The 12,175-nt window shown below is 44.1% G+C and overlaps 1 protein-coding gene across 1 annotated transcript in view; it reads right to left on the reverse strand.

Moving 5' to 3' along the window:
- Positions 1-439: 439 nt before the first annotated feature.
- TMEM163 (transmembrane protein 163) overlaps positions 440-12,175 on the reverse strand; it is a gene marked incomplete at its 5' end in the record, with an annotated part of 40,648 nt that continues 28,912 nt past the window's right edge. The window contains 3 exons of the mRNA XM_010157149.1: positions 440-636; positions 2,010-2,151; positions 6,705-6,816. Coding sequence (XP_010155451.1) covers positions 576-636; positions 2,010-2,151; positions 6,705-6,816 — 315 coding nt within the window. The remainder of the gene's footprint in view (positions 637-2,009; positions 2,152-6,704; positions 6,817-12,175) is intronic.

The raw sequence follows: 12,175 nt of genomic DNA on the forward strand, positions 1-12,175 counted from the left end.
TTTAGGATTAAAATGAAGTATCTCCCTGGTCACAGAGAGTTTGTACCTGCTCTCTCTCTGCGTCTGTTTGAATGGAGGGGAGGAAGTAGCTACTCGAGTGTTTTAAGCAACACAGCTCCTGGTGTCCAGACTCTACATCGGATACTCTGTTAGCCGGAGGTTAGCAAGGCCTGTACTCCTCTTACAGCACATGTTGGGGAACATACAGGCCGTGGGGGAAGAAAACAGGATCTGAAACTGGCACTTCTTTACCCACAGGCTTATCACACCATTAAGAACACTTTCACTCTGGAATACACGACATGGCAGCTGGGTTACAGCTGCAAACTGCATGTTTTCTATCGGCACAGGAATCAATAGCATACCTGGGAAATAAAAAAAAAAGCTGCTGTTTGGCTGAATTGCAAGCAGTGTGCACATATGCCAGATTTACAGAGAGATTTCCCATCAAAACAAACCAACAAAAACAGACCACGGGAAACGAACGGCGTGTTTAGTAAAATACCATCGGCACCACTTGCCAACACGTACGACGCTGTAGTTTTACAGTCCTGACAGAGGAGAGGGCGCGCTCTTCACTCAAACATTTCGTAGTGGCGCGTTTGCCTCACGCGGGGTACCATGTCGATAAGCAACCTGCGGAGGGAAGCACAAGAGGGTTGGTGCACACTCGGGGAAGCCCGGCCCTGGCCTCTTTACTCACAAATGCTGATTGATCTGGTGAACTATAAAGAACTCAGGTGCAGGAACAGCCTTATTTTGCTTTCTCACCACAGTTCATTCTGCCCCACAACTATTTCTGCCCAAAGAGGAGTGTGGAGAGGGGCTCCCCTGCAGGAATCCTGAATGCGGGGCGGCACTGGGAAATCACAGCACGCAGCGGCAGTCACTTTTGGCTGGAGAAGCCAAGGAGGGATTCCTGGGAAAGGGACTGTTGTAGCAACCTGTTTCACACCTGTAGGACAGGACCGAACAGTTGAGGAGAACTGCCATAGTTTCAAAGTGAAAATCTGGTTGTTGCCAAAGCAGAATTTAGTTCTGTCCTTCAGCCGCCTTCGCTGTGTCTGGGGGACACCACGGCCCAGCCTGAGTTTCAGTGGCTGTACAAAATGTTTCTGATGCTGCTTGGTGTGTTCAAATAAATACTTTTGTATGGATTTGCCTCTACAGTTTTCCAGAACAGTTTTACAATGGAAATGACAATTACAGTGACTTTTCCTAGAATGATATTCCCCATTACAATGTTAATTTAAATTTTCCAAGTTTAAAAAAAACCCACACAGCTTCCAGACGACAGCCTGCTGCGGCCTGGCCAAGGTCTGCTCCTCAACAGGCTGGACTCCAGTGAACTACCATGCTGCATCTCCCCCTTTCTCTTAAGGCAGAAAGAGGGATAGAACACAAACACCTTAGTTGGAGTCCGTGCAGCCAAGGGAAATGGTGGCAGCAACAAAGCACAAGGCAGAGCTTCATTTGATTCTATTCCACTTCTGGGGTCACGAATCAAGAAAGCATCTTAAAATTCAATGGAAACAACATTTGAAACACGACTGGCTAACGTTCAGAAGTTGTTACAGGGTAGGGCTGGGATGGAAATCACCAGCAAGATCGTTCTTTAAATGTGAGCACCTTACCTTTAAACTAGGCTTCCTTGGGAAAAAACAGTGCTTAGAAATGTGCCGTAAAAGCAACAGAGACTGATTTTATCCCAGACTTGGGGTTATTTTTCAAATATATCAAACCTTCTAGTTCCAAATTCAGGTACGCAAAAGTCTTCTAAATTTATTCCAATTTCTTTCCAAGTCCTGGCTTCTTTCCAACTGATGTGAGGCACACAAACTTTTATCCCTTTCCACACACTCCGCTTCAGTATTGGCAGCTAGTCTAATAAATTCCAGCGACTGATTCTGCTGGAGTTATGTAAGCCTTTGAGAGCTATGGCTTATTCCATTAAACAGACAGCCCATCTGCTGTACATACCAAAATACCTACCAGCAGGAGATACTCACTTGATTCCATAGGCAAATATTGTAAGTCCAATTAAAACTCCTATACTGCCGTCCAGAAACCAGACAGAAGAATTGTGTTTAAAGACTTCTGCACTAAGAAGGATGGAAAATCCCATTATTCCACCTACAAGAGAGTTGAAACCTAGAAGGGGGAAAAAGAAAAATAATTAAAGGATGAACCAAATCCAAAGGAATTTGCTTGAACCGTTTCGCCAAGAGGAGGCAGTCTGTGGGGAGACAAGGCCTGACCGGAGCAGAGCCAGCTGAGAGGGGCACAGACCCTGGGGTGTTCCGGCACTGCACTGAGGAAGAGGCGGTGCAATCCTGGCACATGCCGTTGGCCAGAGGCCTTGCTGCCCTTCATTTCACAAATCAAACAGGGTCTCTGACCAGTGCTTAAGAACTCTTGTCACTCGTCCTGGTTGACATAAATAACTAATTTCCCTGCACCTGTGTCTTGATGTGGTCAGTCCCACTTTTTTCATTCTCTGTTTAGTTCCAAATCCCAATTCTAGCTGCTGTGTATTTCACAGGGCTTTCACCTCTTGATGCTAATTTCCCAAACAGCAATATTCCATCAAAATACTGGGCCTACTCCATGCTGACTCCGGCAGTCAAGCCCTTCTCTCTGTTGTAGCCTACCCTCATGAACAAGGTACCTTTGAGCTGTAAGGCAGCGGCTGATTCTCACTGCTGTGGCCCAGTTACCTGCCAGAGAACCTCTTCGTAACATACGTACCGTCGCTGCACGGGCCAACGGCCCCGGTTGGAACTACAAAGGCACTTCCTAAGGGACCCAAAGGCTCCCACTTCCACTGGAAAGGAGTCCTGTATACGCAAGCAGCTCATGAAAAGGAAAATTGTTTTGCACGGTAACGTTTCAAAGACCTTCTCTTGCAGCGTTTCACCCCATTCCATATATTTAGCTACATGTATTTGGCACGATGGCTTGGAGCTGCATACACTGCTGAATGCATTAGTGCAGGCACACAGGATAATCCTCGGAATATTTTCCATTTATGCTCTAAGATATACCACAGGAGCTTCCCATCAATTATTCAATTTTACAAACATCTTTTTAGATTCCTTTTTTTTTGGTTGGTTGGTTTTTGGTTTTTTTTTTGGTTGGTTGGTTTTTGGTTTTTTTTTTGGTTGGTTGGGTTTTGGTTTCTTTTTTGGTTGGTTGGTTGTTTTTTTAAACCCTTTCTCTTTGTCTCCAAGACTGTCCCTTCAAAATTCTCCCAGGGCTTTAGGAACAATTAATTCCATTTTTCCTTCAACTTTTGTTTGATTTGTTAGTGTTCGGAGGTTTGGGGTTTGGTTGTTTTTTTGTTTTGTTGGGTTTTTTTGGTCATTCCTAAAGTTCTTTTTGTTTTTTCCCCCTTGAATTCCCCCTCTCTGATTTTTTTTTTCCTCAATAAGCCAAAAGACATCACTGTAGCTCTAAACAGCAACAACAGGTGGTCACTGATAGTGCATTCGTTTGGTGGACACATACACACTATTTAAGCGAGTTAACAACTGAAAAATCAAACTTGAAATATTCTGTGCTGCTCGCTGAGCCAACCCCAGTCAGCTGCTGCTGACAGTGCTTAGCCGGTTTTCTTCCAGTCCCCCATGACTGCCAACAACCACATCCATGACACTCCTGAATCCTTTGATCCAGACCTCGCGCATCCAGTCCTTACCTAAACCCAATTACTTCTTTCTGAAAGACGTAGCTAAAACCCGACCTCTCCTAGGTATCGCTACGGCTGAAGTGCTTGTACAAAGCATCGAGATTTTGATGAAGATTCACCAGCTCCCTGGCAGTCGGTACTGAAATGCAAAGGAAGACCTGGCACGGAGAAGCCCCTGTCACTGAGCAGGTCTGCAGCAGAACAAGGCATACAGAGGTTTCAGGATTCCAGCCCTGCAAGGAAAAGGGGGCTGGGAGCTTATTTGGACTGTGCAATCGGGATCACAGGCGCTGCATGTAAATGCCTGATTATTGGGTTAATTATACCAGTTAAACCAATACAGACATCGTTATTCTGTCAACACCCTAGTCTAGAAAGATCCTGATCCTTTTTTATTCCCAGGCAATGTAATTTATACTGCTAATACGTGTCAATGAAATATAATGTGTGTGTATATATCCAGAATATATAAAGAATACTAAGTATAAATTAATTAACTATAAATCTAAACCAGTGTTACTTCCCCTGCTCCAGCTTAAGCCAGAATCCATCAGCATGATATGCAAAAGGCAGGAATAATACATTTTCTTACCATTATTGGCTGATGGTTCCAAACGTTCTACAAGCTACTAACAAAGGAAATTTTTTCTCTTCCTGACTGTCATACAGTCAAACCTTCCTTTGGTGGTGTGGCCGGAAATCATGTCATGGCTGCAGGTACGAATCCACACACCACGTTCTGTGCACGGGGCTAGCACAGGAAAAAACAGGTGGCTAAAGCTGGGAATGAAGCAGGTATCTAAAACCTACAGGAAAGATGGCTGACAACACCCAACCGTCACATCTCGGCATTTGTCCTCCGAGATGTTACAAAATTCAAGATAGGAGATGGCTGGGCTTAGGATACAAAAAGCCATGAGCTTTTGCTCTAAACAAATTGTACAAATAACATTCTGCCTTATCAGGATTGATACATTTAGGCTTTAAGGAGAGAGTGTTGTCAAGCCCTATTTTAAAACAAAATTATTCTTTAAGAAGTCATTAATAGAGGTTGACATGTTATGACAGAGAATTTGCTGTTTTGAAAATGAGCCTATTTTTTCAGGAAGAAAATACATGCTCTTGTTACTCAAAACAGTTTGTTGGTCCACAGCCAGTGATCGCAGGAGGTAAATCAGCATGAAACAGAAAACACTAAAAAAAGATATGCAAGGGAGTGCTAAATCTGTCTCAGCTGCCGAATCACATTGTCTCCTCCGGATTGTTAATAAATCAAATATATATGTAAATATATCTTGTGAAAGAAGGTATTTAACCAGACATGGTAAGATCAGCTTCCTACATTTTTTTTAAAGTAGTTATGAAGGGGAGAAAAGAGATAAAAACCAGACTGAGGCAATTGTATACTTTACTCCCTAATTTTTTTTATCAAAGAATGAGCAATCTCCAGCTCAGAAGCAATACAATTAGCACAAGGATGTAATTATGGGGGAAGAGATTTCATTGTCATACAGGACCATCAATTCAGAGCTATTCAGGCATTTTTCAGCTAATATTTTGTCGGAAAAAACTGCTCTGTTTTAAAAACAAGCTACACGTTTTTTAAAGACAGGGTTCATCATTTGCCTGCCTGGACGCAGTGCTGAATGGGTCAACATGTCCCACTTAGCTCTGCCAGCGAAGGAAGTCAGACTTGCTGCTCTCTAGTTCCCAGGATCCTTTCCAGAACCCTTTCTGCAGGTTGGAGATTTCAGTTACAAAATGTCTAGGGTGGCAGAGGCCATAGCAAACAATAATAAATCACAGAACAGCATGGTCTGCCGGGAGAGAATCAGAAATGCTGGGAGGCAGTAGCTTAGTCGTAGCCCCTGCACTGCTGTTTTGATTCCTTTTTTGCTTACTTTATATTTAAAATATAAATACTCACAAAGTATTTCTATGAATGGGGTGATATAAAATATCACACATGACCAAAAAATGTTTGGGTATGTTTAAATTACTGAAAGCAATTGTATGTATCCCTAGAGTGAGCTGAAAATTGCATTTCCTTAAAGTGAAATCTTTAGTGGAGTAAAATAATTTATGTGCCACAATCCATGAATCATTAACACCCTACGGTGTATGTTTACAGAGCACTTCAGACTGTCCTGTGCTTGCAGATAAAATCTGGCAGAGATCTGTAGGGCGCTGTGAAGTCTCTGCCACCACTGTGGCCTCACTTGTTTGCTAAGTAGATCCCCGCGGCTCTGGGAAGATTGACAAGCTTGAGCCTTGTCAGCAAGAGGCGTATCTGGACCTACTTTTAAAATATGGCTTTAAAAGACACCTTTAAAACCAGCAACAGTCAGGTGCTACACACCTGAGCCAACAGAGTAGTGGCACTGAGGTCTCCTAAGGATACAGCAGGCAAGATTCCCCTTGTGCCCAACTCCGGCAGGGCCAGAGGAGCGTGGGGCAGCAGGCAGGCAGAGGCTCGCTTTGCGCATCTGATGCTCCACCGGCTCTACAGAGCGACAGGAAAAGCACCACAGTGGCAAATTACGGCTACAGGGGGTTGGTATGAATGATGCTGGTGATTCCTGCTCAAGGCAGGGTGGTGCTTTCTGCAACAGGCTCGCTGGGTTTTAACTGTAGGGATGAAATTGTCCCCCAGGCGTAGGCAGGGAGGATAGATGTGACTTAACCAAAGCTATATAAATTGGGGTCATATCCCTGCTCTGCAGTCTCACCTCTGTCTCATACACACCTAATTTATTATACACTCTAACTCTCCACTATTGCTTACTATCCGCACATTAACTGTTTGACTTCCACCAGAGATACTCATGTCAGCTGAAGTATCCATGTAATAGTACCACAGACTGTTGTAGGGTTTGGGGATTTTCCCATTTCCCAGTGGACTTCTTATTTCAATGCCCATTCACAGCTGTATTGTCCGGGGGTCACTCGTATCCTCTGTGCCTACAACATTCCCCGGGAGAGTCTATAAATGCAGCAGGATCAACTTCACACTCACCATCGGTTATCAGCGCTCTGCTTGTAAGGACCTTTCCCAGCATAAATTTGATTACTGCCAAGGCAGTGCAAAGGATTCCACTTAAAACGGAGACACTATAGAGAAAATCATCCTGAAAGAAAAGATGCCAGACATTAGTGTGTCTTCTGGTCGTGCCCCATATATGAAATGACAAATTGTACCCGTTATTGTGCAATTATTTGTGCCACTGAAGTATGCAACCTGAGAAAAAGATTTCCCGAGTTCTGATTTCTACAACAGCTGGTGCTTATTCTTGCTTATACTGCCATCTGTAATTGCTTTTGCAAACATAATTAATGACAGTTCCAACCAACAAATTTTGAATTGACCCAAACTCCTCAGAATCAGGATGTTACACACCTGCAGGGCTGACTGCAGACTGCCAAGCAATCTAATGCCTAATGCAATCAGTAACAGGATCAAGGCTCGAGAGCAGAATCCCACTTACCAGACCTGGGTTGATTTTTGGTGTGAGAAATAACCATTTAATATTGCCTCTGATTCTGGGCTTGCTTTGGTTTTGTTTGGTTTCCTTCTTCTAAGGTAAATTATTGTCCAAGCTACATCCGTAAGAGTTTTGATACTGATGTGCAAAGTCAGGTTTAGCTCTTTCGTAGAAAGCAAATTGTCCACGGATTTTCATTTCACAGCTACAGAGCTATCCACGTTGCTTAATTTGGATGTGTAACATGGGCTCCCTTGGCTCCCCCAACAGAAAGCTACGTGTCTACGTAGGGCACGTAAGAGTAATTAATTATCACCACACGTTCTCTAAAGGGGCATCCAGAGGCACCTACTTCTTTCTGCTGACTATGTGGGGTTTGATTCGGGTGGGAGGAAACACCCCTGGGTGCTGAAACACCCGCATTGCAACGAGGTGCCCAAAGGGAGTCCCTGTGCCCTCTCCCTCCTTGGAGGTACGTCAGCCCATGAGCTATGCAGAGAAACCCAAGTGAGCTCTTGGCACGCTTGCCTGCCATCTAACCACACAGCTTTGAAACAGATGATTGCTTTTCATAATAGCTTTCATTTAAGCTGTTGCAACTTCAGTTCAAATAAAGAAAATAGCAAAAAATCATACTTTTTTCTATCTGCAGGTCTAAGTGGGCCAGTGCCACTGGGACCCTGTTACTGTTTAAAACACGCGTGCAAAAATCCCCGTTGATTTGTCATGATGATTCATCAGCAGCTGCATCCATTTTCATTATTTTAGCAGAAATTCAGAACTCAAAGACATCAAAAAAATGGTTTTGAAAGCTGCTTAGGAAGATACTGGGAATTAGATTACGGATATAATGTACTCACATCCCTAAATAAATCATTCAATGTATTTTTATGTCATATAATTTTCAAAGTCTAATTTATTTACTCTCAGTCCTCAGCTCACTCTCTCTAGTCCTGGTACAATATTCAGTATTAAGGCAAAATGCACTGAGGGAAAAAAAAAGTGAGAACACAGAAATCAAGCACTGCGGAGAGGTAGGCTAAAGTGCATTTGTAAAGTTATTCTAACAAATATAAATACCCAGGCAATTTTGGGGTTCTAGGGAAGGACTGGGAGTGTTTGCTTGCTGTCAGCCTAACAAGGAAAGTTGGGAGCTTTCAGCAGATCCAAAATGACACAAAGCTCCGAAAGTCTGGATAATCTTTGCAAAAAGCACTTGAAATTTGAAATCCTTGTCAAATTCATGCCTCCAGATTTTGTGCATCTTTCTCAAAAATGTATACTCGCTCTGCCCAAAGATTTAACTTTGATATTCTCATTGGCCTTGAGGTTTTATCTTATCTCATCTAATATTTTATTAGATATTTTACCTAATATTTGATATGCTGCATATGCGTAAGACTTCAGAACAATCTGAAGCAGAATGATACGCTCCATCCACCTTGTGATCTCTACGCCAACATGCCGAGTGCACATTCAGAGGGCCAATCCCACACTATCATACGGAATATGAGCTTCCCACAGATGTACGAGTTTGGTCTTTGATCATGTGTAACAGTAAGGGTGGCAAGCAAACCTGCTCGTGATGCCCTCGGAGCATGAAGGCCCTTCACTCACTAAACAGCGTGTGAGGAGGGGACAAGAGCAGCAGTGCCGAGGGGTGTGCAAACCTGACGTGCTCTCAGCCACGCACAGACCTGTGGTTAGCTCCAGGTTTCTGCAGGCATTGTGGGCCGGGTGAGCGCTCATGGAGTAATCGACAGTTCAACACTGTGTTTCTTGTGCATCGCACTTGCCAATGCTCAATGACCACAAGAGATCTCATGGTTCATCATCACCCCACAGACTCTCCAAAATCTTACTGACGGCTACCATCCATCCTCAGCCAAACACAAGTTTGCCCTCCGCACAGAGCTGAACATTGTAGACTCAGAGCAGGTGACAGCATAAATTGCTGTGCTATCAAAAGTTATGTTACTGTCGGACTTGGGCTGACGAAATGCCGTTTTCCTACACCTATGAAATTCTTGGGGATGCTCCTGCAAGCAATTACAAATTCTCATAGTTTGGAAAAAACAACGAATCCCAATACAAGAAGTTTTGAAAATTATTGATACAGATGTTCAAAAGTCCAATTATTAATTCAGAATCTTGAAAATGTTATGCCTTATTCCCTGTGTTATAGTGTAATGTTTCATCTTCTTCGTAGCACATCATTTTGAGCTGGTTTGCTTTTTTTTCTTGTCATGGCATGTACCATAGATTTTTGGGGTGAATTTGTTTGGTTTGGGGTTTTTTTTCCTGCATGTGCCACTAAACTCGCAGTATGTGGAAGTGCATCTTGCCATTTGTTCTGGCTCCACAGCTGTGATCACAATTAGTCTAGCTGCTTTGCTGAAATCCAAGAATGACTTAAATGATGCAGATTTCTGAATCAACTCACGAAGTGAATTAATGAAATCCTTTTTATAGAGGATTCAGGAATCAGAAATTCTTCTCAGAAATTCTTAGGTATTTTTTTTTAATTGAATTATAGAAGACAAGCTCATTTCATTGCTAATACTAATCCAATCACCGCTGATGTTGCAGACGACCTGACAAATGGAAGCTCCTTTGTTATCACAGCGGACCCAGGATGGGAAGAAATTAAACCCCCCTGCTCTTAATGCAAATGCCTCAGCAGTTTCTTGCTTTAGACTGTGCCAAACACAATTGCAGAAGACGGTATTCCTTTTTTTATCTCTAAACCCCTAAAATCTCGATAATATCCCAACCCACATCTCCAGTTGTGTGCAGCTCTTGGCATCACCCACGGGGAGGCGGCAGATCCCTCCCAAACCCAGCAGCGAGACAAAATCGAAGAGAAAAAAGCTTTTTAATGCACTTGCTTCACTCCCTCGTTATGCCTTCTGGGTGTCCGGCACCCAAGGGCTGGAAGAAGAAGAGACGGCTACGTGCTGCTACCGAGAAGGTTTTGCAGCGCTAAGAGCTCAGCCCAGAGCCCAGCAGCCTGGCCAGGCACTGCCCGAGCAGGTGAGGTCGGAAGCAGGCGACGAGCGGCCCAAAACGCTGCCGTGGTGCTACTTGGCTGCAGGGAGCAGAGGCTGGGCCCGGTTCAGGGCAGCGGCTGGCTGCACCGGAACGCTACGTGTCACGACATCACGGTAGGAAGTGCCTGCTAAGCAAGGTTGAACAGGTTACCTGAGGGAGGGCCGCTGTGGGCCAGCACCCCTGGGTTGGAGCTGCGGCCTTGCCAAGTCATGGCCGAGGGGACCCACCACTGACACTGCAGAGTTAAACACGTCATACTGTGGAGCGGAATGATTCCCATTAAACTAACCCGTCCTTTGGAGAAATGAAGAAAGGAGAAGCCATAATGGCGATCTAAATTAATAAAATAAGCCTGGCCATCTGGCACCATCTCCCTCCAGATCCCCCCGCAGTCCTGCCCCCTCTGTACCCCTCGCCTTCCCATCTGACAGTCATTAAGAGCACGAAGCACATCTCGCCAGACTCACTGTACACGTCCTTGGTGTTATTTTAATTAAAGCAGCAGCAAATTGTGACAGATGATAAAAATTTAAATCCTGATCATTTCCATATGATACAGGCTTTTCAGCGTGGCAAATAAAGCTCTTTCCTTTTCCATTTCTTTTCATCATATTCCCTCATTACTAGTACCCTGTACATGAGACCTTAATTAAAGGACACATATATCTTATTAGATGGCTTCATGTATAAAACAGCAGCGTACATAAAGCGGGGTGCCCATCCTGGACTGCCATCTCATTACGCAGCACTCTGATAGCTGCACTGTCCCTAGATAAGATTTATTTTATGCAAGATTTTATGCTGTCACAGTTTCCTCAAAGAAAGCTTTCCTACAATGCTCTTTTTTTGGTCCTCGGAAAGGAAGAATAGAAGTGAGCAGGCAGCTTTCCTCTACTTTATGCAAACACACTGTTCCCACCAGTGCAGCTGAGAAGAGGGGTCTTCAACAATGTGACAACAGCTCTGCCCCTGCTTTCAAGGATTTCACCAAAAGCAGCAGTAATCTATGGCTTAAGGGAAATTTCTTAATGATGACGATGTGACTTAGATCTCTTTCTCAATCTATTGTAGAAACTAAAAATAAATCCCACAGGGGATGTTTCAGTGCTTGGCTTATTAGATGGTGATATTTTAACCCAATTCCCAGGCTACAAACTAAATTTCAGCTGATTTGTGCTCCTCATCTTTTCCTAGAATGCATCTCACTAATTCTGACCCTAAAACTTTTCCCTGATTTCATATATTATTTCTACCAACTCCCCTCTGCCCCCTCTCCTTTAATTACAGTGCTTTCACTTCCACTTCTGGGATGCAAAAATAATTCTAATTTCACTTGAAGCATACAGTGTTGAGTAAAAGGGTACTCATGGGTGTGGGAGGGAGAAGGGCCTGTAGTGACAGGATAAGGGATGACAGGTTTAATCTGAAAGAGGGTGGGGTTTAGGTTGGATGTAAGGAAGAAATTCTTCCCAGAGAGGGTGGGGAGGCACTGGCACAGGTTGCCCAGAGAAGCTGTGGATGCCCTGGAAGTGTCCAAGGCCAGGCTGGATGAGGCTTGGAGCAACCTGATCTAGTGGAAGGTGTCCCTGCCCATGGCAGTGGGGTTGGAACTAGATGGTCTTTAAGGTCCCTCCCAACCCAAACCATTGGTTCTAAGAAGGCATGTTCAGTGTTCCTCCCCAGTGACCACCACAGATACCGTATTATGATTTACGTCCTCCTTGGTAGCTCATTTTAGTGTCGCCTCAAAACAAGGTGCTTCTCCTGCCCCTTAAGACCGGCAGGTTTCTTTCCACTCTTCTGCCTTCTTAGCTTCCTGTGTAAACTGGCCAAAGGCTGAACCACCTCCCCAGTGCCACAGGAGATGAGCATTACTGCTACCACCAACTTTTTCATGCCACTTTTCCACTTCCCAATGAAGCTGGTGTCTCATAGCATTGCACCTCTTCTCTGC

This window comes from Eurypyga helias, unplaced genomic scaffold, assembly GCF_000690775.1.
Source record: "Eurypyga helias isolate BGI_N326 unplaced genomic scaffold, ASM69077v1 scaffold11338, whole genome shotgun sequence".
In the NCBI taxonomy this organism is placed as follows: domain Eukaryota; kingdom Metazoa; phylum Chordata; class Aves; order Eurypygiformes; family Eurypygidae; genus Eurypyga; species Eurypyga helias.